This window comes from Lepidothrix coronata, unplaced genomic scaffold (genome assembly GCF_001604755.1).
Source record: "Lepidothrix coronata isolate B3197 unplaced genomic scaffold, Lepidothrix_coronata-1.0 Scaffold193, whole genome shotgun sequence".
NCBI lineage: Eukaryota > Metazoa > Chordata > Aves > Passeriformes > Pipridae > Lepidothrix > Lepidothrix coronata.
The window spans coordinates 1,010,649-1,036,780 of NW_016690373.1; the positions used below are offsets into that span (position 1 = coordinate 1,010,649).

General features: G+C 35.3%; 1 protein-coding gene across 4 annotated transcripts in view; it reads right to left on the minus strand.

The window, feature by feature from the left end:
- The window catches only part of SGCG (sarcoglycan gamma), a 110,322-nt gene that overhangs the window by 35,136 nt on the left and 49,054 nt on the right, over positions 1 to 26,132 (minus strand). For 2 of the 4 annotated variants that reach the window (XM_017831591.1, XM_017831593.1), the window contains 3 exons: positions 22,633 to 22,827; positions 11,518 to 11,619; positions 7,257 to 7,344 (listed from right to left, as the gene is read on the minus strand). In XM_017831591.1, coding sequence (XP_017687080.1) covers positions 7,257 to 7,344; positions 11,518 to 11,619; positions 22,633 to 22,827 — 385 coding nt within the window. Of the gene's footprint in view, positions 1 to 7,256; positions 7,345 to 11,517; positions 11,620 to 22,632; positions 22,831 to 26,132 lie in introns of all 4 variants that reach the window. The other 2 variants (XM_017831589.1, XM_017831592.1) reach the window with 1 other exon arrangement.

Consider the following 26,132-nt stretch of genomic DNA (forward strand, 5'->3'; position numbering starts at 1 on the left):
CTAAACATTAGCCTTTTTTTTCAGAGCAAAACTCTGTAGACTCATGTTCTTTTCTTACAGACTTGGACAGAAGAGAAGTGAGAGCATAGGATTCAAATCCCCTGGGTCAGGTTAAATTTTTCCTTAACTGTGGTGATGTCATACTTAAGCAAGTTGGCAATACACATTATCATAGAATCATTGAATGGTTTGGGTTGGAAGGGACATTAAAGAATGTCTAGTTCCAACCACCCTGCCATGGGCAGAGACACCTTTCACTGGAACAGGTTGCTCAAAGCCCCATTCACCCTGGCCTTGAGCACTTCCAGGGATGAGCATCCACAGCTTCTCTGGGTAACCTGTTCCAATGCCTCACCACCCTCACAGTAACTATCTTTTTAACTCTTAGAGGACGTTTTTAGTCTGGCTTAAACCAGCCCTTCTGACGGTGAACATTATCATACATTTCTTCATAAAGACTATCATATTTGGGGACAGGGTGTGCACATCTTGCTATGGTAAGTACTCTACTATTCATGGTGCTTAGACATCAATGGTACTTTTTTCAGAAGAGAATATTTCTCATTTGAGTCTAAATATTAAACTGTAGATGTAATGTCCAAATTATTTTTTTCACAAATGAGTTTTCATGGTGATATGTTTAGCTAGCTTTAATTGAATATTACTTAATTTTTTCTGCTATTTCTTTTAATTCTTTGCAACGTGATATACAAAATGGTCTCACAAAAGACTAAAAGCATATGCATTTAATACAGAACAGGAAGATGTCTGCTATGGATTCAAACAGTAAACTAGAAAAGAGGATAGGTTAAAAAGTCTGTAGGATGTTTTAGCAGCCACCCCTCATTCTCTAAATTTTGCTTGACAACTAAATTTTACTTTTAAATAAAACTAGCATGTATGTCTTGATATGATCAGATTTGTTGGTAGTTAAAATTTTTTTATTTAGGAAGTCAGCATCCCTAATTTAATCCCCTTAGAACAAATCTTGTAAATTCTTGATCATAGGAAGACTTAATCACCTCAAAAATACTTCCATGAAGTTTCAAATTTATCTTTCTATTAATTGCTCCTATGTTGTATCTTTCCTTCTTATAACCCAGCTGGACAGCAATTAAAGTTGTGCAAATAATCATCTTCCTGCAGACAAAGATCTTCAAGAAATATGTTCTGGCTTTTATCTTAAAGATAAGAAAGAACTTATTTGGACAAAAATTGAGTTTTTTGTGAAAGACTTCCTGGAAAAATAAAGAAGGAGAAATGATTTTACAATGTCATTAAGTCAAATTTATGAAACAGACCTCAGGGTTTTCCCTATAAAAACAACATCAAACTCTTCTTACAATCATCATGCTTCCTTAACACTGTTTTCTTCCTCTTATGCCTCTGGTGAAAAAATATCATCACTTGAAAATGAAATATTAAAATGCTGATAAGAAACCCGGAAATTATTTGACATTGGAAAGTACTAGTTTCTAAATGACAATTACTTCTAATAAAGCAATATATTAGGTACTGACATTGATCTGTTTTCTTAGAATGTTGTTCCTGTTTTAAAAAAGCAGGGTGGGATAGCACAAATGCTCTCTTTGCAACAGCTGTTCAGATTAATGTTACAGACATGAAAATAGTCTCAAGGCAGAACGTTGATTGTAATTCTGTTTTCACACTGCATAAACCATTTTGACTTTCACCATATTCCCATGCTTTCTGAGTGGAGCTGATTTCATGCTTAACAATGCAGAACAGCTTCATAATCCAGTTATCTAAATAAATTCCTCAAGCTTTAAATACTTTAAATGGAACCCCTAACCCAAAGCTACTGATGTTACTATTCCTTGGTGTAAGTGACTGAACAAGGAGGAGGACCAGCAATCTACTCTATTGGAATCTGTTCTCACAGATCTTGCACAACTTTGGAAACCTCTTTCCTTCGGTGATTTTTGTTCGTTTGGTTGGTTGTTTTTTTTTAATTTTTTCCTGAAAAAGATATCTTACAAGCAGAATTTAGGGTCTTCTGTAGATTGAAGCCTCCTTACATGATCCTTGAAAAATAAATCACTTAAAAAACTGGCCCTACTGTTCAGTAATGACAAATGGAAATGTGCTGCTTTTCATTCACATCCTTATTATCCAGCGCTGGAATACCACTGCAAAAGCTGACTGTATTATATTCATCTGCTGTATATAGAAGCCTATGTTTACTTGGGTGAAACATCATTTACTGTTTGATACCAATGTTGCTCTTAAGTATTTGACAATTGACTATCTAGTCCATGTGTTTCTTTTATATATAATATATTTATTATCACTCATTACTGAAAAAGTTCGACAACTTTTTACACTAAGTTGCTTTATTATGGCTCAGGGTATAAATCAAAGGTGCTACATTGCTTCTTCATTCTAGGACTTAAAAAGGCTTTGAAGTGGTAAGAACAGGAATCCTGGAGATGACAATTAGCAGCTTTCTTGGATTACTAAAGAAAGTTCTAGATATTACAGATAATATGACATTATTTTGAAGGTTGATAAGCAAGCTGTGACAAAGAAACCTGAATCTTATTCAAAATTTTAAAGACAGGAGCTATTCTAATGAAAATAATTATAATCTGTTCTGTAGATATCCTTGTCTTGCCTATAAGCAACTCTCTCCACAGCTTTTTTAATTCCCTATGACTATCAATCCTGTATTTTCCTACAACTATGCCTTGCTTAGATTCCTTCCTTGCTGTCTGTTGGCCACCATCCTTTGAAGTCCCATTTCTCCTAGAAATATTGCTACAGCAATAATTTCCCCCAATCCCTTAATTAAAGGTTCTATTTCCTTTTTTTTTTTTTTTTTTTTTTTTGTTATTTACTTGAATTTAATATGAGCTTCTTTGGGCATATATGAGTTTTAAATGATTTTAAAGAGTAATCCAAACAAAATGGGTATTTTTGTCATCCAGAGGGATACTTAAGTAAAAAAAGAGTAAAACACAGAATTGGTTTGGGTTTTTTTAAATTTATGATCTCTATTATTTTGAAAGTGTTCTTTTCTTGGTAAGCAGTTAAAAGTATTTGCATTCAGTGAGGCTTCTGAAAGCAGCTTATTTTAGAACACAGTCCAAAACTCAACATCCACAGCAATGTTTTTTTAAGAGCTCTAATGTCTAGATAACTCCTGCAAGAGGCATGTCATGCAGATGAACTGAGGGGCATGTAGAAACTTTAAAACAGGAGTGCTCATGTCGGAAGTTGCTCACATTTTGATGTCCTTTTAGCATATCTGTCATTCATGAGGGAATGCATAATGTTGTGCCTTGTTGTCCTCATATGAGTAATTTAACAGAAACTCCTCAAGTAAAGATTTGTTTCAGAACAGAAACTCCTCAAGTAAAGATTTGTTTCAGAACTCTCTTGAGAATTACTTCTATGTAAGACTGGGTATTTAAATTGTTCTTACTAATTTATTATTTTAACAGACCATTTGAATCACAATTTCCATGAGTTAAAAGGTATTTTTGTTATAATCTTATGAGTGATGGTTTATTACATTGCCATCCTCAGAACAATCCCAAACTTACCTATACAGCTCCTTCACAATTGCAACTACCTGTATTTATAAGATGACTAGAGTTTTAAGACACAATTCCAGGATGCCGGCAATTGTAGAAGACATTAACTCTTTAGCAAAGGCTTGTGCATATGAAGTAAATAAGCCACACATCTATTTTTCACACTCCTTATACGGGAACAGCATTTTACATACCTGCATTTTATGAGTGACTAAGGACAATGGCTAAAAGTATAAAGCTATGTATTTACTTTAACAGACTGTCACCCCAGTCGACGTTGTTTGACCATATATTTAGGTATTAACAAAATTCTTTAAAGTATTAAGTTTTTACTGCTCTTCCAACACTTATACATCAGTCAAAAATTACTGTGATTTAATATTTGTAATATTTCATGTTAGTATTTACAATGGTGGGGGCAGCAGGGGCCTCTGGTGGTCTAGTGGTTAGGGTGCAGGACTCTCACCGCTGCGACCCGGGTTCGATTCCCGGCCCCCCGGGCAGATGGAGCTCAGCCCTGTGAGGCAATCCACCTAAGAGAAGGTCACTCTAAACAAACCTACGTTCTGAGACCCTCACTGCCACTGTCCGAGTTTCACTCGGCCCCGGCAGATGAACCTCAGGATTAAAGGGTGGGCTCAGTTCAGCGCACGCTGGGTCTCACCTAAAAAATCCACTGCGCAGGCTCGAAGGGTCAATGACCTTTCCCAAATCTTCGCTCGCGAAGACTGGCCATTATTTACAATGGTACCAACTACAGCAGACAGCATGTAAGACCAGTTCTTAATGATTAATAAATTTAATAAATAGAATTGCCAATCAAGAGAGATTAGTTAAACATCAAATATTTCAAATAATATGCAAATGCACTTTAGTACTTCTTCTGATGTAGTTGTGATTTCCCAGGCTCAGATCACTATTTCACTTTCTTATCTAAGTATTTTTTGTAGAGCAAGCCCCAGTGTTGTCAGAACTTTCCTGCTTCCGTGTTGAATTTGATTTGTCTTTGCACACTGAAGACTTTTAAAAGATTTGAGATGCAGGTCTTCCAATCTACACTCCCCTCCTTTGTACTGGTTTCCTCATATATTGTCTAAGCCAGCTACAGCTTCTCTGCACAGCCAGACAACTTTTCATCAGGACAACACTAAGTATTTGGCTTTTCCTGAGGAAAAGGTTAAAGAGCAACAAAACATCATAAGGTACAAAATACACTGAACTGCATATTACGAGGATACAGCCAGAAAAAACAGGTGAAGAAAAGCAGAGAAACAGAATTTAACTACCAATAAAAAGGGAAAATACTAAATATGGGTGGTATTAATGAGTCATTACTGACGAGACATTTCCCATCCAGCAGAACTCTCCTCCCCAAATACCACAGTCCATATTCTACACCATGGATTTGTATTGACCACTCTCTGTCTATCATGCCTTCATTTTACATGTTTTCTTCAATCTAGATGTCTCTAGCCCAATAGAACAGATCTTTTTAACTTTCTATTTATTTAAGGCAGCACATTCCATCTCACTTTCTGTACTTCTCTTTGTTAACACTCTCAGAAGAAGACTAAATAGTTACTGAGAAGGGGTAAAAAAACCCCAAAACAATGACTGAGATTTATTGTTATTTTTGCCAGGTTTCATTTTCCTAAGGTAACATCTATACACATGGGCTAGTACAACAACTAAAATACCTTTTCTTTCAGGAAAATGCACTCTTCACACTCTTTCCAGCACTGAAGTTCTCTTTTTAACAGGAAAGATATACTGTGGGTGAATATCTCAGACTGCTCATTTATGGACCTCAGTAACATTACAGGTGCTGAAGTCTGAACAAGCAATTGATTTATACCACTATTAAGTGCCGACATTCTTTTCCCAAACAAAGTTTAACTGTTCGTGCAGAAGCATTGCCTCATAATCAATAACACCTTCCACCCGCCAAAGGTATCTCATGTTTCCAGCTTGAAATATGGAGGTGCCTTATTTGCACTGGGACAAAGTTCCTGCAGTGTATCATGAGTACATTAAAATACAACAACTGAATTGAGTTCAGCAGAAATCAGAGCCACTTTTTTCACTTTCATGCAAAAGCACCTATTAAAGATGGAGCCACTCATATGACAACTGCCTAAACTAAATACAGGACAAAACTTTTATGGATGTCTTTATAGCAGACTTTCCTTCTCAACAGCTCTAGGTGATGCAGGCTGGACACTGTCAAACAATTCATCCTTTGACCTACTGCCTGACATGATCTCACCTGTAACTTTCTCAGACTTCAGCAGGGATCTGGCTGGACAAATTAGTGTGAGGGGTCAATGATCTGCTTTGTAGTCTGCCCTTCCCAAAGGACATCCTCATAACTTCTGGTCATTAGGCACAAAGGACACAACTACAGTGCTGATACACATGGTGGTCTCATGATGGGCAACCACAAACAGTATGCAGCAGACAGAACTCAATAGCAGATGTATCATGTCACAGAAATTTTGACCATGGACACATTTGGGTTTGATCATATGGTCACTGAATTGTTAATTACTGAAAACTGATTTAATAACTTTACTAATAATATGAAAATGTACATTTCATACTCTTGATTATGAACAAAATGAGATATGGCTGCTACTATCAGGTTTTGATAAATATTTAGGGGCATTTTCTTAAGAGAAATCATGCAGACCTTTATGATAGACTGAATTACAAAGAAAGGAATTTGAAAACATTTAAAGGCCAAATTGTGATTTATTGTATAATTATATATTTTAAGGGGAATAGCAGGCTCCTTTATACATTTCAAATTATTTTTTTCTTTTGTTTGAAAACAGTTTGTTTGAAAATAGTGAAGCTTGCAAACTGTTCAATGAATTGAAATGATAATTCTTCAAGTAGGAATTTTCACGAAGTTACATTGTCTCAAGAGCATGGAAATGTTGCTCATCAATGCTCATCTGGGTCCCAGTCTAGAAAACTATTTAAACATATCAGGTTAGCCTACAGTTAAATAAGTAGGAATTTATGCTTTACTGCCTGAGAACCTGGTAAGAAATGAGTTAATAAATTGTTACATTTTTCTCCAAAGTCAAATAAAGGTTGAAAAATATTAACAAAGCTAAGAAAATTTCCATTTTATCTGACACACGTTGCCATTCTTGCCTTAAAAATATGATTTGAGGAGTAAGGTCTGCTTATTCTTTCTGCCAAGGTCTCTCACTTACATCTGTCTAGATCTACTGATTTCACTCAGTAAACCAATATATTTTACTGCTACCATACATAGTAAACAAGGTACATTTCTGAGTTTTGAATCTGAATTTTTTTAAGGACATCTGCTTAATTGTTTTAGTCTCTGGAATACTAAGAAATGCAGAGAAACTCTAGCCATGTTCTCCTGTTGCATTTTCTTACAAAATGATTTGCAACTATCAATAGCTATTGACACAAGAAAAAAAAGTAACTTTTGCAGAGACCTTTGCATAACTCTGCAATAAAAAAGAGCTTCAAATATACAAAAAACTAGAGAAATTGAAACTATACTGCTGCCACTTACCAATCTACAGCTGGACTATTCAAATATGGCCATAACAGTAATAAATAATCACGTGTTTAATGCTTTATATTCTCAAAGCTCTTTACAAATATTCATTACAATGTTTCCAAAACAGTGAACAAGGAATAGTCACTTAGACTTACCCACATTTAATCTGCCTGTGACTTCCCCATTCGAATTGCGAGCATTCACAGTCACATTGTGAGTAGACTGGAGAAGCAGTGATGAGTCCTGAAATACAGAGAAAGCAAACATTATGTTAGGCAGAACATAATTAACAATAATTACAATTGTTAACAATTTTCAAAATTTAGTATAGTCTTAATATCAACTCGGTCACCACAAGATCTTTGTACCTACAAAACTATCCACAAATGTCATCAAATAATGCAGGCAGACATTTCTGATTACTTAACTATATTAGATTTAAAATAAGAAAAAAAAGTATAGGGAATAATTCAGGTGAACAAAATCTGTGTTACTGGACCAACGAACATGGCTGCTAACATTTTAGCTTTTCGAAAAAATGCTTAAGTACTGGATCTTCTAGATCTACAGGATAGCCATTTAATTAAGTGTGAGCATTCCACTTTGTGAATTCATACTGTTGTATTAACTTGACGAGAAACATGCATGTGAATTCTGTTTCCTCAATGGTCCATGCAGTCTCTAGGCTGTTGCTTAATTTTGGCACCTGGCACTGACTCTCCTGGCAAGGAAGTTCCAACAGTGAGTGATGGAAAAAGTGGCAGGTTGACTAGATCAATGCTGACTTTAATAGATGACAGTACAAATAAGTCTAACTTAAATTGTCTCCCAGTCTGCCACTCTGAAGGATAACAGAAGCATATCAGTGGAATGAACAGCATCACCTTGTCCACATCCCTGAATCACAACTTGATCTGAGGCATTTGCTGAACAATCAGAGCCTCATGCCTACCCATCATTCTGTGCTACTGAAGGAAGCCAGGGCATGACAAACAGGTGTAATTGGTATCTTCATTCACGCCAAGCACTACAATCCAGAGTAGCTATTGTAGGCAATTCAAAATTTCATGTCATTCTTAGACTGCAGCCAGAATGGAATTACTTCACCAATGCCAAAACATCCCACTGTGTTAACTCATGGCTTCTTGTTGTGCTTGTTGAACTCCTCCCAGGTGATGTACCATTTCCATTATTTATTCCCAGACCTTGCACTCTAACTGTCTGTACTTCAGGCCCGTTGGAGCCTCCCTAAGGTACTCCTTGTCTTGAACAGCAGACGAACAACTGTTTTGAAAGACCTAGCTGCTCACTGTGCCCCACCAAATTAGATATACAGACAGTAATGAAACTGGTTCATAGCAAGAGACCTTGCTATGGGGTATTTGAAGGGGGCATTTAGAAACATCCCAAAAATTTGTGAGGAAGGCACAGAGTGGGTTCTTCTTATGTTTTTACTTAATTTATCACCTGAATTATCTTTAAATGCAGCTGATTTTCAGGGGGATCATAGTGGCCACTGTCTTTATTTGACCTTAACTATTAGAAAATCATCTGGGGACAGAAGGTCTGATCATGCTCATGTGGATCAACAAATTGCAGATAAACTGGTAGACTTTAAAAGACGGGAGGAAGTTTTTTGCAGTACAGGTGCTTTCATACTAAAGCACGCTTTTTGTCTGAAGGACAAGAACTTAGTAACTGATAAGAGTGCCTAAGCAGGTCTCAGCTGCCAAATTATCAGGGAATACATGATATGAAGAGGTATTAGCAAGCTGCCTGCTTGTGACCTCAGAGGAGACACTCATTCCTAGATAAATGAGTTTGTAATTACTGTAATATTGTTAAAGATCAGTCTCTTTCACAGCTATGGCTTCTGGTTCTTTTCCTGGACAAGTGAGCCTATGTGGCACCTTGAAGGGCTAACCCCTGAAAATAAGTCCCAAGTCATGTTCTCATTGTAATTTAATATTTAAGAGTATGAGATAACCTCAGAATTTTGAACACATTTTACATGATGAATTTTAGTACAAACACTTATCTAGTAACAGTGGTAGAAGCAATACTGAGTTTGCAGTCACACTTTTTTAAAAAACCAAAATCCCAGTATCTTACAAGTAGGAAGATAGACTCTCTCAAAAGAAGTCACTAAGTGAGCAAAATAAAAGAATCCCATTTTGTAAATTATATCAGGAAAAAGTGAAAGCTAACAAAACTAATAAAAATAATGAAAATGTCTTACGAAAAAGTTAAGCCATGTGTTAGAATGAACATTAAGGGTAACAAGTTAGTATGAAGTGGAAAAAGAAGGTCAACAAACACTGGAGATTGGGTAAATATAGTACTGTTAAGTAGATGTCTAAATGACCCAAAAATCTGGGCATCTTTACTACATTTATTTGATTGACACTAGTTGATTTAAAAAATAAGTTAGTAATTTGTAATATCAAATGTAAGTGCGAATAAACTGTATTTTAGACCTGTAGCTGCCACGTATGTGGTTTTGACTAATTAAAATCTAGTAACATATTTAAAAAACCCTCATCTTTTATCTTTCCTTGAAAATGCATTAGCAAAGATGCAATGGTGTTGTCTACAACTCTGTCTTGGACTCATAATGAAGGCATAAAGTTATAATAGGCTCCAGAGATGATGCACAGCAAGTAGATTTTCTGCTACATATTTTCTTAGCACTTTGAAGACCTCATTAGGTGAGAAAAGCTGTTAGGAGACTGCAAGGAGAAAACTATTAAGGAAAGGGAGAAAGCTCTTATGATAGCTGTGACGGGCCCAATTCTCTAAGACAAACTTAGAAAAAGAAAGCATAACAAATAAGTAACTTCCCGAGAATAAATATATAGATTGCACCCAGGAGATCAAGCTACAGGCAATTAAGCCTCTAGAGAGTTTAAATATTTAAAAAAGCAAGGAAACAAACAAACAGAAAACCTCTGATGAACTATCAGTGGGCCAAGAGAAGCAGTAGCCTGAAGGCTCTAATTAATGCATACTACTAATGATCATGATGGGTCATTAGCCAGCTAAGCTTATATTAGACGCTGCCACACCTCTTTCTTCCTACGTTGTACTAAATGTATTAAGAGCTGAAAGGAATATTAAGAGAGCACAAATGGTAGCTTAATGTTGCATAACGATGTTTGGGAGTAGAGAGAGTTCTTAAGTATTAGCTATGCTGGTCTTACAAAGTTACATGTCTTACTGATAAACAACCTAAAGGGAAATTCATTTAAGCACATAAATAGTTTTCCCACTGCCTGTCAAGCAGAATAGCATAAGAAATAAAATGGAAATACAGATTCAGTAATGGAATTTCACTGTCTTAATTAAGAGCTGTTCCTGATACTGGAAATACTTGTTGCAGAAAGAGAGAAAAAGAAAGGCTTAATACAAGTAAAATATATTGGCATTACTTAAATTCTAGTAATCAAGTATTTTAACAACCTCATTCTGAAATATTTATTTACATTTTCTCTTGCTGTAGCAATACAAACAGTTTTTCTGTAGGTTCAGAAAAGTGGCTATTTCTTCTCGTTTGAAGATATGAAAGAGTCATATTTGGCTTTTACTGTCACTGAATAGTACTTTATTGAATGAAATGTCCCATTGGTTGCTGATAATGTTCATAAAACAAGGCTTTATTTTGTGAGAGTTTAGATTATGGTCAATAGATCTGAAAAATATTCATTTTACTGGCCAGAGGCAGATAACCCTCTAAAAAAAAAATCACTGGAATAAGTTTCAGAGACCCCCTGGATAATTAAAAAACAATTCAGATTCTCTCTTTGTTTTTCTAAACCTACTACTGCCACACAAATCTTTCATAACATTCCCATTCTTGGTGACATTTTAAAGTCAATCTGTTTGTATTTTCTTTGATTATGCTATTCCTTTTTTCACCTCAACAATAATAACAAAACAAACTTTTCTGTCTGTGTAAACAAGACTAAATCTTAAATCTTTCCATTTAGACTTGTAGACCTTATGTACACAAATATACAAACATATCATACATTTGATAGCATCGTGCTAGAAGTGACAAAACCTGAATTTATTAGAGAAATCATAACTTCTCCAATGGGGTCCACTAATTTTAGAGATACTGAAGCTATTCTGTAGTGGAAGAATAAATAAAACAAACAGTTTAACAGAGAAGTCTATGTTTTAAAATAATAAAAATGATGAAAATCTTTCCACACACTCTTAAATTTTTAGCATTACTTATATATGACAACCTTTATAAATCCTTTTTGAGCTACTGCTTATTACATGTCTAAGAGATAAATGCCATAGCATCATTGCAACGTAGCATCATTGCAATATCTGCCGTAGCAACATTGACCTTTTAAAATATGCAGAAATATGTGGGTATATAGCACTACTGAAAGATTATCCGCTTACCACTCTAGAATGGATTTCTTTGGCATAAAGAGGGAATAAGAATTCAGATTCCCCTTCCAGACGAAGACCTTCTTTTGTAACACGCAGGTGTCCCATTCCAGTCTAAGGAGAAGATGGAAGAATTATGCATATTTATTTTGTGTGTTTTTTTTCACAAATTAAACACTTCTAGAGCTGCCTGCCTCCAGTCTGTTGATAAAGATACAAATAGTAATGCGTTCAAAATTTTAAGAATTCCTTATTTCTTCCATGAGTAATTTTTTTTGAGAAACTGCATGTTTCAAGAAGTTATTAAACTTGGTGATTATTTTTCCTTTTTTTTTTGGCAGAGGGAGGGGGCAGTGGGCAGGAATAGAGTAATACAGTCATTACCTTAAAAAGAAGTACATTTGTATTGGCTGTGCTGAAATTGCTTTTGTACTCACCTTCTAAAAATGTCATGAACAATAAACTTCTACACATAAGTACTTACATAAAACAAACCTTATATTAACATCTCAAGGTTTATTTATCAATAATATATTTTACAAAGACTGTAATACTTCTAAGCCTACTGAAGAGGCAAAGAGAGATTTTTATTTGCTTCCCTTTTCAGTAATTACCTCCTTCTTTTTAATTAATTTTTAATCTATTGGTTTAGGTTTTTTCTCCTCTAATTGTAGGTCAAGGCTCTCTCTCTCACATTATCATGTACCTTTTCTTTATCACCTCCTTCTTAGTTTTTGTACCTTTGTCTTTCTCTCTTCGTCACTCCCTCCTGAGTTCTGTCCAATTGTGCTTTCCAGTTGATACCTTATTTCATTCTTTTTATTTTCTTTCATCATTATCATATTACTGATAATGTGAAAAACGAGTGAGAAATTACTTCAGTAAGTACATCTGAGGACTTCCAGGCTTCAGCTGCAAGGTATTTTACAGGTATTTAGCTAATTTGTAAAGGATTCACCCCTTTTCCTGCCATAAAAAGTGACAGAAAACATGACAAAAAAAGTGTAGCCTTTCAGCTTGGCCACATGTGAAAATATTTCAACCCAACTGCCTCAAACTACAAAGAGTAAGTGAGAGGGCTAAATAAAAAACAATAAATCCAAAAAGTATTTCCACCCAAAATAGTTTTCATGTTGTTCTCCACATAAGCAGAAAAGATACATAGCAGGCCACTGATGATACATTAATAACCTATTCATCTAATGAATTATGCTTACCACCAATAAAAGTTATAACTTGAAGAGACTGTAATTCTTTTTAAATATATGATCTGTCTAATCAGATTATGTATTATATCTATACACAATGCTAAATAACATGTCAAACCAGCTTTCAAAGAAAAAACAGAGCTTTTTTTTTTTTTGAGCAGGGTTGAAAAGAGACAAAGAAACAAGCTTTGCTTAAATTCCATAAGGTAAGAAATATTCATTCACTCCACTGAAAAGCACAACTGCAATTCTTCCTCAGCAAGGATTTGTTTCAGGAAAGAGGCTTTCAGGATAGCTATTTATGGAATCTGTTTTTCAGGGTCAAATATTTTACTGCTTCAAAATATATAATGTATGGACTTTTCTCAGCGAAAGTAGACACAACTTCTAAATTCTACCCCATTGCGAAGCTTTTAAAGTACCTACTATATAGTGATATGAGGCAAAATTAAAATAATACCTATGATGAGTGCCCTATGGCTTACATAATGACAATTTCTAGCCAGCACTGACTGATTTAGAAATATGTTTTTCTATTTAAGACTATGGACAGTTTTTTCTAACCTGTAACACAAAACAGATACCACTTCAACGTCATAAAAACACAGAGGTTTTAAGACAAACACTTTTGAAAAATATGACATGAAATATCAGGATATTCTAAAGATTTATGGCCAACAAACATCTTTAATTAACCAAATTTAGGGTCTCATAATTTGGTCTGACCTCATGCCTTCCCCCATCAGGTGAAAGTAGATTATATTAGTGACTGGGTTTGAAGACAGATTGCATATTTTTATGGAATATAAAAAACTAAATAGTATATTATAGAGTAAGTATAAAAAAAGTGACATTGACAAATCTGAAATACAAGAAAGCAGAGGAAGAAGTAGCAATTCTTGCTCTGAAGCAGACTGGGGAAATTAACAAACTCTTGGGTGGCAACTGCTATTCTACCTTTGGGAGGAAAAAATTTTTAGTAGAGACAAAAAAAAATTATGTGGAAAAAGATTATGCAATTTACTCAGCACACTCTTTCTAATGGATTCAGATTTCTCAGCAATGATTATTCTACAAATGCTATATAGACAAAGAAATGTCTTTGCCATAAAGAATAATATGCTGTATAACAAAACTTAGCACTTCCAACTTATGATCATAAGTTCATATTTTTCAGTAAATCTAGTTATATCACTCAGGATTACTTTGTAGAAGTATGTCCTCAAGTATGTCCTATTTTCTTCATCAGGTATTTCATTTAAGCATTGACACAAAGCTCACATTCTCACATATCTGCATAAAAGCCTCATTATCCATTCTCACTGACCACTTGGGAAGCGCAAAACCAGGGAAATTTAGACTTGGGTTATGTACATAAATGACTATCTGTGATGACTAACATAAACTTTGTAAGATGCATGCAAACAACAAAAAAATGTGGATTTCATATAATGAAATTACCATTGTGATTGTAAACAATTATTATGTCCTTAGTACCGTGATATTTGAGCATCTTAAGACTGTAAAAGTACTGAGTAATGCAGTACTGTGAGATGGGGAAATTCTATTATCCCCCTTTTAGATTTGGCAAATTGAAGTTACGTTGAATATAAGAGAGAAGGATTTAGGATAAACAACCACCTTAACGCACTGAGATTCAGTGCTAAGTTCCTTGAATAGGCAGAGCCCAATAGTTATACATATGTTCTCTCAACAATCACTCTGCTTCTTATATTACCATTTAGGAGAAGCCAAATATTATTTATTGTGACTTCCTCAGTGATAAACAAACTAGTGCTTTCAGTTTCAAAGATTTGATTCTGTTCCTATTCAAATAACTGAATAAAAATATTTCTATTGACCTGATTAAGGGGTCCAAACATCAGTGACATGTGGACTTTGATGCACTTATACAGCAAGATATTGATTAGGGTGGGAGAAAAAAAAGTGCTTCATTAAACATAGCAGATGCATGGCAAATTTGGATTCTGGTTATCCTGATGCTGGTGACTGTCACTGCATGAGTGTGCTGGCCCTGAGCTGTAACACGGTGTTGTACCCATAGCTGTGACTCACATTTTCTAATTACTCAAAGTCCTAAGTGAGGCAGGGACTCAGCTGTACAGAAGAGAAGGATGAAATGGCATCTCTGTAAGACAGTAAGCAGATTTTGTTATTGCTGCAAGGAGTTGAAACTGCTGGCAGCTGCCAAATTCTTATGCACCAAAGATGCAATTTAGCATTAGTGTTCACAAAGGTGTGATCAGTTTTCATTTCAGAACTGCTAGGCATATTCTAATTGAAGCAACAGGATGTCTTCATCCACAGTACAAGCTTTTTAATAATTTCAAAATGCTCCCAAGCAGGTAAGTGCTTGTAGAAACAGAGACAAGGCCTTCTACAAAAATTCAAGCTCTGAATGGATTCAAGCCTCATAAAAGCTCATCAAAAGCCTCCTTGATTGAGAAATCCTAGTCTAAAAGACATTTGACAGCTATTCAGTGAATTACTTACACAGGGATACTCCAAACCACCTGAAATAAATAGCCACCACTACAGAATCCAAGACATATTGTGTTATGGAACATCTGGATGGAAGGACCATCTTGGATGTGTTATCATTCTCTCAGACTCTAAACACAGACTGTAGACTATTAGGAGCGAAAACAAGCAGATGAAGCTTTAGGGCCCTTGCAGTCACAGTACTTGCTCTCAGGTAGCTAAGCCGCATGCTGTCTATGACATAGGGAATTGAAAGAGCATCAGATGATTTATTTGGGATTTATCTCCCAATAATATGACAATGTAGGTCTGCTGCTGCAGGCATGTGGCCCTTAGAAATGAGCATGAGGCATGGGGGGCATTGATTCAGTTTACAATGACTATTTCTAGTGTCACCTACATTCAATCAATAACTGTAAATTGTATTTTCCTACCAACACAGAAACTGATACACACATGGGTTCACTATATGTAGGCAACCACTCTTCATAACATATGTCATATCATGCCATATCATATCATCATTTTGGCACCTTCCCAGTATTAGACTCAAATGCAGTCCTCAGACTCCTCTAGACAAGAGAAATTAAACTTCTGGTCATGTATCAGCTAATAGGTGCACAGGAAGATATGTATTTTCATCTTCTGGGGAGAAATCAAATATTGGAAAGACAGGCCAACACATGTGTTAGCACGGTTACAACAAAAAATTCTCAAAGTTGATTCAAACATTACCTTTAACACACATTCAATTCAAATCAAGTAGCTTCTGTCTGAGGAGTTAATAGCATGTTTGATTTGTAGTATCTGCTCCCTGAATATTCAACTTTTCCAAATATTAAAAGTCCTCACATGCTGTAGTGGCTGAATGGAACTGATAATGATATTAACTTCAGAGTACAGAGGATGCAGCATTTCCACTCTGTTAATACCTTTTCTTATAGGATATTTACATCCTACTTCTAGGTCAGACCAGGGAAAGACCTTGGCAAGTTCAGGCCAAGACATCAATTGTTGTGCCCCAAAGCTAGTTCAATTAATGGGTTTATAGATCCAGCTTTCACTGCAGTACTTCTTGCAGCAATTGCTATTTAGAGAACTTGCTTTGCAAACAAGAGTGTACTGTTTCATTGAGATAATAGGACTATGGGTAGAGATTGTTAAAGAGCAATCAGCAAAACAGGACTGGTAATGAATCTGATGAAACTCTGTTTGACTTACAATATCAATTTTGGAGCTAAGTACGTGCTTGGTATAATAATAGCCTCATCTCATTTTCTGTTGCAAGGACTCTACTTGCTGGGCTCAGACGGAGAAGGTTCTCATACTGATCTGCTCAGATGACAGTGGAATCTTTGACAAAAAAGACAATGGTCAAATCAGAGCAACAGCAAGCACTCCCGGTATAGAACTTGTCTCACAAGTTTTAGGGCTGGATACAGACTTAAACATCCTTTATAGATGAGACTAAAAAGTGGGTTGATAATATTTCATGATCTACAAAAGTAGAAGGCCACTTTGTACTCAACAGTTTTGTAAGAAAACAGCTATGAATGATGCAAATTCACCATACCATTGGTAGTTGTTTATTTTTTATAAGATTTCTGTCATAAAATAGGATTAATACTTAAGATGCATACTTTCAACACATTTTCAGGTCCTCTTTGTCCTGATATACAGAATAACAAAGTTCCTTACATAAAGAAAGGTATTAATTAAAACAGGTGTTACTCAAGAGGAAAAAGTATCTTCTCAAAACAGATTCAGTTCCACCTCAATTTCCTTGTTTAGCAAGGACCAAATTCTGTGTTTGGTTCTGTACTGCCCAGATATTTAAAAGCTGGATAATAATCAGAAACTAAAAATGCTATTACATCTGGCATTACATCTCCTGTGTTAGAAAAACAGACTTAAAAATAGACTGCTACTCCCACTACTACATATATTTATTCAGGAATTAAGTTTTTGTAAATTGGCTGATTAATTTTATTATATTAACATTTGTAATTATGCAACTTAGCTAAAGAAATGGAATTAAAATCTTCCTTTGATTTGTAAAGGTTGTCAAAAGGATATCCTTAAATCAAGTTGTTAAACTTGCACTGTACTCAGATTTTTTATAACTGTTTATCAATATTATAAATTATTCCAACAATACATTTTAAACAAGTGTTCTTCCACACTCTTACATACACATAATTTGATTCATAATATAATTCAGATTAATCAAATGCTTTAAGAAAATATATTCTATATATATGTAAACAGGTATCACTACTGAGAAGCCTTACTTTCTTTGGTAACAGCTTTTCTGCAGTAAGTGTCTCAATATCTTTCTATTAAACTATTAATCTTTGCACAAAGTATTTACATATTCACTATCTGATACAGACAATGGTAAAGACTGTAGGCAAATTGTTTTTAATTTAATAGAAAAATAGCAAAATAGAGCTGTTCAGAATTATTCAGGGTAGAAACTATGGAATATTTATGTTCTGACATGATGAATTAGGATGAGAATTTGTGAATAATTAAATAATTTATTTCATTTGAGCATTAAAATAATGCAACATTCTCAAAATGGCAACTAATTCCATGGAGCATCCACTGTTAATCACAAAATGCATGGAAAAGCTGTACAAGTTCACTAGTATATGTCTTTGTATCTCCTTTGTGAAGGAGAACTCTTGCTGTGAATAAGTGTTCTTTACCGTACATTTTCATTGCTGTCTGGTCTGATTTTAAATGTTTCAAACAATTGAACATCTCCAATGTAATAAGGCATATTACACAGCGTAGTAAGTCTCACTGTCAGAAAGTGTTACCTGTTAAAATTTTGCTTTCTTAATTAATCACATTCCTAGTTTCTTATTTTATATTTCTTTAAGTAATTCCCTCCATCTTTGTTGCCTGAATTTGTCAACTGTTTAAATAGTTGTTTACACAAGTATTTGATTATAAAATCAGTTATTTTATTTCAAAATACATATGATATTTGTAGATTTAGACCAGTATCATTATCAGCCAACCAATATGTATATATTATACAAGCAAGATTATACATAGTTTCCTTTTCAACATTTCTTATTAAATGAAATATTAAAAAATTGTTATTGCTGAAATACCAAGAGATTGTTATTGCCTTATAGAAAACTTTGGAAAATAATTAAAAAATAATTTTTAATACGTTGTCTATATTCATTGTTAATTGCTTATCAGAACCCAAAAAGATTAAAAGGTACTGTGTCTCTGATAAAATTTCTGGGAATAGCTACATGGGTAGAGGACTCACTAATTACAAGTAAGCTACAAGAAGAAAGCACCTCTGAATAATATTTGAAAAACCCTGTAATTTTTTGTTTAACTGTAGCAATTTTCCTTTTTACTCCAGTGCCAGACATTTATGTGCATAAAAGTGAAGTCCATGCTCTAGCTTAAATGTGCAGAGACCCTCCCAATTCTTGTTGCCTATCTCTCTACGTCTTGCTGAAGTGCAGGCACAAGAGCAGGTTCAACATTTGTCCTGTTCTCAGGAAAAACCATGCTTAGAATATGCACTGATGGACTGGATACCGTGTGCTTGGCCCTCCATATACCTAGTTAATTCCTGTCCTGATGGCTTGTGGTGTTCTAAGGCTTAGTATTGGGACTTGACTTTCTTCTTGTTAGTGACTCAAACCCAAGTAAGGTTTAACATGGGTGGCAGGAAAACTTGGGATTGAGTGCAAATTCGAATCATGTTTGACTGACAGTGCATCTAAAACTATCAAAGCCTGTTTACTTCTCTTACACTGTGTTTAAAGTTTTTGCCAGAGAAAAGCCGGTGCTATGTGCCAAACTCCACGCTGAAGGAAGACAACTAGTTACCCTGGGGAATACTCTAGTTGCATTATTATCTGTCCTTATCAACATAAAAGAGCACAAGCACCTTTCTTATTCCAGAAGACCATGATAGCTAGGGCATCTACTAAAATCCATGGAAAACATGGGTTTCTCCATCAGAGGCTAAGACACGTTAGGAATAATCTTTGACACACAACTGTTCCTGGTGTTATGATAATGTAGAAGAACCTAAATAATATAATAACCGAATTAATCAGGGGTTTCTGAATAAGATTTGCTAGAGCATCAGAAGTGGTAATCGTCTGCCTGGGTGCATTTTTCACACCTGAGTTTTAGAGCACTAGACAATCCTGGACTAGGACTAGCATACCTCCAGCCTGTCTAAGCTGCTCTGAATAGCAGCCTGAGCCTTGAAAGTATTGAATGGTAGACCCAAATTGGTATAATCTGAAAACTTAGTGAGCAAGCATTCTGCCACCTCGTCCAAGTAATTGATAAAGTTGTTGAAAAGGACCAGTGACAAAACAACTGCAGTGCTTATTACTGGCCTCCATACAATACATTAGTATCTACCTTCCAAGCCTGACTATCCAGGCAGTTTATTTTTTATACTTAGCTGTTTGTTCACTTTTCATGGCTGTAATCTCCTAACTAGGGTTCAAGGATATTGTGGGAGAGAGAGTCAAAAGCCTTGGTGAAATCAGGGTAAATGATATCTCATGCCCTCCCTAACTTCAGACATTTTATCATAGAAGGTAATCCCATTGGTCAGGCATCATTCACCCTTAGTAAATCCATGGCCTCCCTTTTTGAACACAAGTGCAACACTAGCACACCCACAGTCATCGAGGATTTCCCCAGTCTCCAAAACCTGTCAAACATTGCAGAGGGTGACTTTGCAACAGAATCAGACAGTTCTCTCTGCACCTATGGACGCAGACCACCTTGTTGCCATTTGCTCTTTGTAATTCTTAACTGAGGCTGAGTTTTGGCTTTCCTGGACAGAGGCCTGACACATTTCCTGGCCCAGACAATGTTTCTAAATTTCTTCTTTGTAGACTGTCTTTGCTTCCAACTCTTCTATACCCTGAGATCAGCTCAGCTGGTTAGAGCATGATGCTAATAACACCAAGGTTGTGGGGTCAGTCCCTCTACAGGCCATTCACTCGAGTTGAACTCTATGATGCTTCCCTTCCAACTCAGAATATTCTCTAATACTGCTTTTTGCATTGAAGCCCCATCACAAGTAACCTGCCTAGCTAAGCCAGGCTACTTATCTTCCTGAATATCAGGACAGATCATTCCTACATTTGGAAGATACTGTCCTTAAATTTCATCAAGCTTTTCTGATTAATTTATGAGATCTGGGTCCCATGGGATCCCACAAGTAGCAGAGCCAGCTGTGTGCCACCTTTAACTGTCCTATTGAGAAACTACTACTGACACCTTCTAGAAATCTTCACTGTTTCGATCCTGCCATGCTTGTCCTTTCAGCAAACATGAGAGACATTAAAGTTCCCCTCTTTCAAACTTACCGGACCCTTCAGAATTTTCCACAGGACTTCTGACATCCTCACCTTGTTGTAGCCCTAAATCCCTTATGATTCTCAGTTTCTAAACTTTTACAGCTAGCAGTCCCCTTTAGTTCTCAGAAAGCTTCATTATGTTAAGAACAGAATGTGGAATTTCCATTACAAATGCAAAATTCAACAAGCTCAAGGCATAATTATTTGATTCTTTTTTCTCTGAAACAACCGAATATAATGAATTCACAGGTTTCTTCTCTCACTTGCACAAAAAAACTTGAGACTCTGTCCCCCTGAACTCCGAGAGAGAAAAGGAAAAGAACAATGAGAGATATCTAATACCTGTGAATCAATGTGCACAATTTGGAGATGCTCATATGTTTTGTAATTGGGGCAGTATGAGAAAAAGAATATATTCTCTGTTCAGGTTCTTCTCTTTTAGTCTAGATTTTATGAAATGGAATGAAATTCTCTTTAACTTATCTTCATTCAATGCTAAAGGCCTCTCAAACAATGGGGTTTAGAAAATTTTCTGTCTTTTATCATTCTTCCAAATTCCTACAAGGAGATCAAAATCTATTCCTCTTGCAGCACATCTGCGTCTGGTTCATGTTCTCCTTTATCAGCTTAGCTTCTTGGCTAGTATTTATCAAACTGTCTGATTTTTTTGGGTTTCAGATGGGACATGTGTGCATAGATTAATTCTAGGCCAGAGCTTGTTGAAGCTCTGTTTATAATTTCATCATTATTTTAATTTGGATATAGACATAGCATGTTATTTTTGTATACTGTAAGTTATTATTTAATGAAAGATTTAAGGATGCTTTACAGAAAAAGAGAACAATTTTCATACTATAAAAGAAACTTCAATGTCAAAATAAGAAGTTGGTCAACTTTGAGTAGGCTAATGAAAGGGCTGTGCTATAGAACCAGGTTGATCAATCATTAAAGCACAATACTGAAAAAGTGTTTTCCTAATTATACTTCTAGACTTTGAACATGCAGTTAACATCTACACTCAGACTTAGCAGCTAGCAGTGCTCCTCTATGATTGTCTGGGTACCTTCAGAATTAATTCTTGTATTGACAGATGTAGTTATTAAAACAATACTCAGTAAAAAGTTCTCAAGGATGTTCATAATGGTGTCATGTACTTTTTCTGAGGATTGTGACATACACGTGTACTTTGCACAAATGTATTTATAGCTGATATTTACCTGAAACTTAGTTATTTCCCTAGAACTGGTCTTCATTTAGTGACAGAAGTGTAATAACAATAGATAATGGAAACTTTAGCTAGTTTCTTCAATAGCCAGGGCAGAATGTAGAAATTTATTATTATTGTTTTTCTTGTAACAAGTCTACTCAAATCATCTATGTATCACAACTGCATGTTGGGAACAAATTAGCTTAGCTTCAATATTCACTGATGCATTTTACTGCATAACTAAAGCCATATTTTGCAGACTTCTAAAACTTATCCTTTAACCTACTACATGCAAAATTATATTATATGACAGTGGAAAGCTATGAAATTTATTTCCGAATTATATAGCTGCTTAGCTTCAAGTGTGATGTAGTGATAATTACTTCTGAGTTGTAATTAACTGGGCAAATAAATTGTTAAATTTTAGATGCTGATAAATAGGAGAAGCTAAATAACCATAAACTGTCTGCAATATTTTAACACTAAGGAATTCTGTATAAGATAAAATTACAGCAAACACGTTTATAAAATATCAACTAAGCAGAGACTATTAGACAGCAGTAAAACACATTCTCATAGAATGGTTAGAATTCATTGCAATATAAGGTATCAACAACCTCAGTATTTCAAAAATTATTGTCAGTACAGAAATTACATATGAGGAAATTTGTTCAAAGACAGATATTTCTGAAATACAAAGTACAAATCACAGTTGAGAAAAAAGAAAAATGAAACATCTATTACATACAGAGAAGCTGATGTACATACAAAATAGGTGAAGTGGTGAGGCAGGGAAAGGAAGAGAAAATGAGAAGAATGGAAAATTAAAAAGAACACTTACTGGGGAAAACCACATCACTTTAAGAATCCAAATTGTCAAAGAAAAATTCACAACTAGGATGATAAGCAGGAGGAGAACAAACAGGTAGAGGCAACGCTTTCTCCAGCCATAAATTCCAATTTTGTAGACATATTCATTCTTCGGCCTCTCTAGGCTAGTGCCTGGTGTTGTCGTAGTGTATTGTTCACGTACCATCTGCTATGTAAAGGAAAAAAAAAGGACTGCTTAGTTTCTTGATTTAAATGAAAATATTTGTATAATACTCCAAGGAAATATGAAGATATAATTGTAATAGCAAGTTACTAGAAACTAGAAACTTGTATGAAGTTTTACCCGGAAAGCATTTTCATCATGTTCCACTCAAATTACATCTTGGTTTTTTGGTACACACAACCTGATGTTTTAATATATTAACTGCATCAACTGCTGTTTTAAGGAGGCTTAAATCCTATAAAGAATGGCAACACTTTCCTCCCATTTGTCATAATATTCTAATTCTTCCATCACAAAATATTTCAAGGGATTGTATCATAATCTGTGGCTCATAGAACAATATTATTTTACTGTAAAAATAGTTACAAGTGGTAACAGTACCTTGGAAACACATGTTCAAAAAGACTTCTCCATACTCTATCCTTGACTCTAATAAAATGCATTCTCTGTGTTGCCAAACTTAACTGTGTATCAGTTAGAATGCCAGTATATATTAAGCTTCAGAATATGTATGTAAAGAAATGAAATGGTTCTTAGCAACGTACAAGAAATAATGATTTCTCAATTCATCAGATATTCTTATTTAAAGATATATCAACAATAAAAACATTACTTACTGGATTTAAACAACTTCACTTTATACTATAGTTCTTAAAGAAGCATTCTTTGAATTTAAAGGAATCTTAAAAGATTGCATTTTCTTAAAACATGAGTATACTTACTAAGTTCCACCTTTACAGCACAGAGATCACCAACAATTCAAAACACTCATTAAAGCTTACGGTTTCAGCCAAAAGAATAAAAACTCAGCAGCTGAAGCTGCTTATCAAGAAAAACACTGGGCAATATCTGCTAATTCACACTGATAGAAAGCAAAAAAAAAGCCCAATCCAGTCATGGATGTCAAAAAGAACATAGGTACTGTAAGATCAAGCCCTTCTCATGAGCCAGGTATGTCCACAGGCATCTTACATCCAAAACCTGGTCCACTTTACTACAATAAAATGCTCCCAAATGAAAGTGCCTTCAGAAAGGTTTCATACAAGGTCTCCTCTCAAGTCTGAATTTCCTCCTATCAATGAGATCACCATGCTCTGCTCACACAACTTTCAAAATATGATCAAATTACATCCTTGCTCAGCTGCTGAATTACTTTAAGTTACAGAAGCTCTTTTCAAGTTTTCTGTAGAGCCATTCTGTATCTGTAACAAGCTTGTGGCTCTCAGTTCTAACCCTCATTTTAAAAGATGTCATCTTTTGTTCCTGTAGCTTCGTAGCAAGACAGAGATTGCAATGTAAGTTTACAATTGAACAGAAGTTCATGTATTATCTCTTTATATATATCTGCAGTAGTCATCTTATTTCTGCACTTCCACTAAAAGAAATAATTTAATTTGCTGTTTATTTGCATTCAAAAACTAGACAAAATCATTGGCAGTTCATAATGTAACTTTGCTACAGGCATTATAGTACAATAATGTACAAGATATTGTAATTAATTTTTTCTGTTACCAGTCTCAGTTGCTCGTGGATTGTCTATATAAATCTTTTCATTGCTGTAAACAGTATAATGATTTAATAGTGAAGAGTCATAGGTTCTGAAATAACTTGGCTTAATATTACTGCAAAACATTGTAGTTTTACAAGATGTTACTTAATATTCACCACTTGAACTGTGTTTGTTTAAAACAGATTTTGTATTTCAGCTCTGGGTATTACTCAAGCACATAGTACTGATTACAGAATACAGCATAAACTTGAGATGATACTATTTTTTTTTGTTTTCCTTGTAATTGTTGTATCATAAACCATATTACTCACATAGAAGTTGACCCTTATCTTAAACCTCCGTTACCATGCTCTGCCATGAGATATTGGGATATTTATACATACAATGCTTAGACAAACTTTTACTCTTACTTCCACACAGACCTCTTCTCAACACATAACTTAACACCTGTTAACTGTTACCTGGTAACACCAAGAGATATACTTTGAGAAATAACCTGTGCAGTTCTTGCTCATGTATAGTACAACTATGTCCTGGTTCTGGCCAATTTTTGCAGTATCCAGGAGGGGCATGGTTAGGACCCTGAGGTTATCCTATACCACCTCACATCATTGCCAGTGGTGGCAAGGAGGGGAGACAGGGTCATGCTGCGCATGCTGCGCACAGGGTATTGCTGGTTTCCCCGTGGTGAGCACTTGCATGTGGATCGTTCATCTTTCCTGTACACTGTTACAAGTATTATTGCTGTTAGTGTTAGTTTCTTGTCTCATTCTTGTTTCTAGTAAATTGTTCTTATCTCAATTCATGATTTTTACCTTTTGTACCTCCAGTTCTCCTCTCCAGCCTGCTGCAAGGGGAGGAGGAGAGGGAGTGAGCAAGCAGTGCGTGGTTTGAGTGTATCAGTGGGAACACTAAACTGGAGAATACCATTCCTAAACCATGACAAATTACATATACCCAGCTTCTTACTGTTTTCTTCACTACACATACTTGTGTTAAGTGTCATTTGAACAAAAAATAAGATAGATGACAGCTACAGAAATTTCTGTAGTAAGAGAAGCCCTCATCACAAGACAGACTGCTTTGCCTCTTCCCTTGTGTTGCTGTTTCTTACATCTTCAAGGTAAATTTTGCAGTAGAAGCACCATTTGCCAAAGAATTTGCCAATTTATTTTCACGTCTTCCAGTTTTATGCAGTCTCATCACAATGGTCTCTAACACTGGAATTCATCTCACAATTCAGCATTGAATATCTGAGCCAGTCAACCTGGGGACTCCCTTTATGGTCAATGGAGATAGATAAACCTGCTGGGAATTATTTGTCTGATTTATTTTAGAGGTGAATTTTAGACATGCAATGAACTGCACCTTCGATGGGTTTAACTTCTCTTCATCAAAAGAGAAAGAAAGCAAGCATGGGATGACTTTGTCATATGTATATACCTGCATGTTTTAGACATTTCAATCAGAACGATTTCCAGAAGCATGTAATTTAACAATAAGATAGGATTCCTGTTCTTCTCTGTTCCATTTTTACACTGTTGTAAAATGTTTATTTTGTGAGTTGAGGGTTTTAAACATAATGCATTATGTACTGCTGCTTAATGAGGTGAGGTCAAAATCCATTACACATTTTACCAAAAAGCCTATGAGTTTTGCAATTGTCTTCAGCCCTTGAGAAATTCCACAGGGGACATCTCCCAGCACAGCATCGTTCCCTGCATGAATTATTTTTTCCTAACAGAAAACAGTTCTGCTGTTCCTGAGCATTATTAAT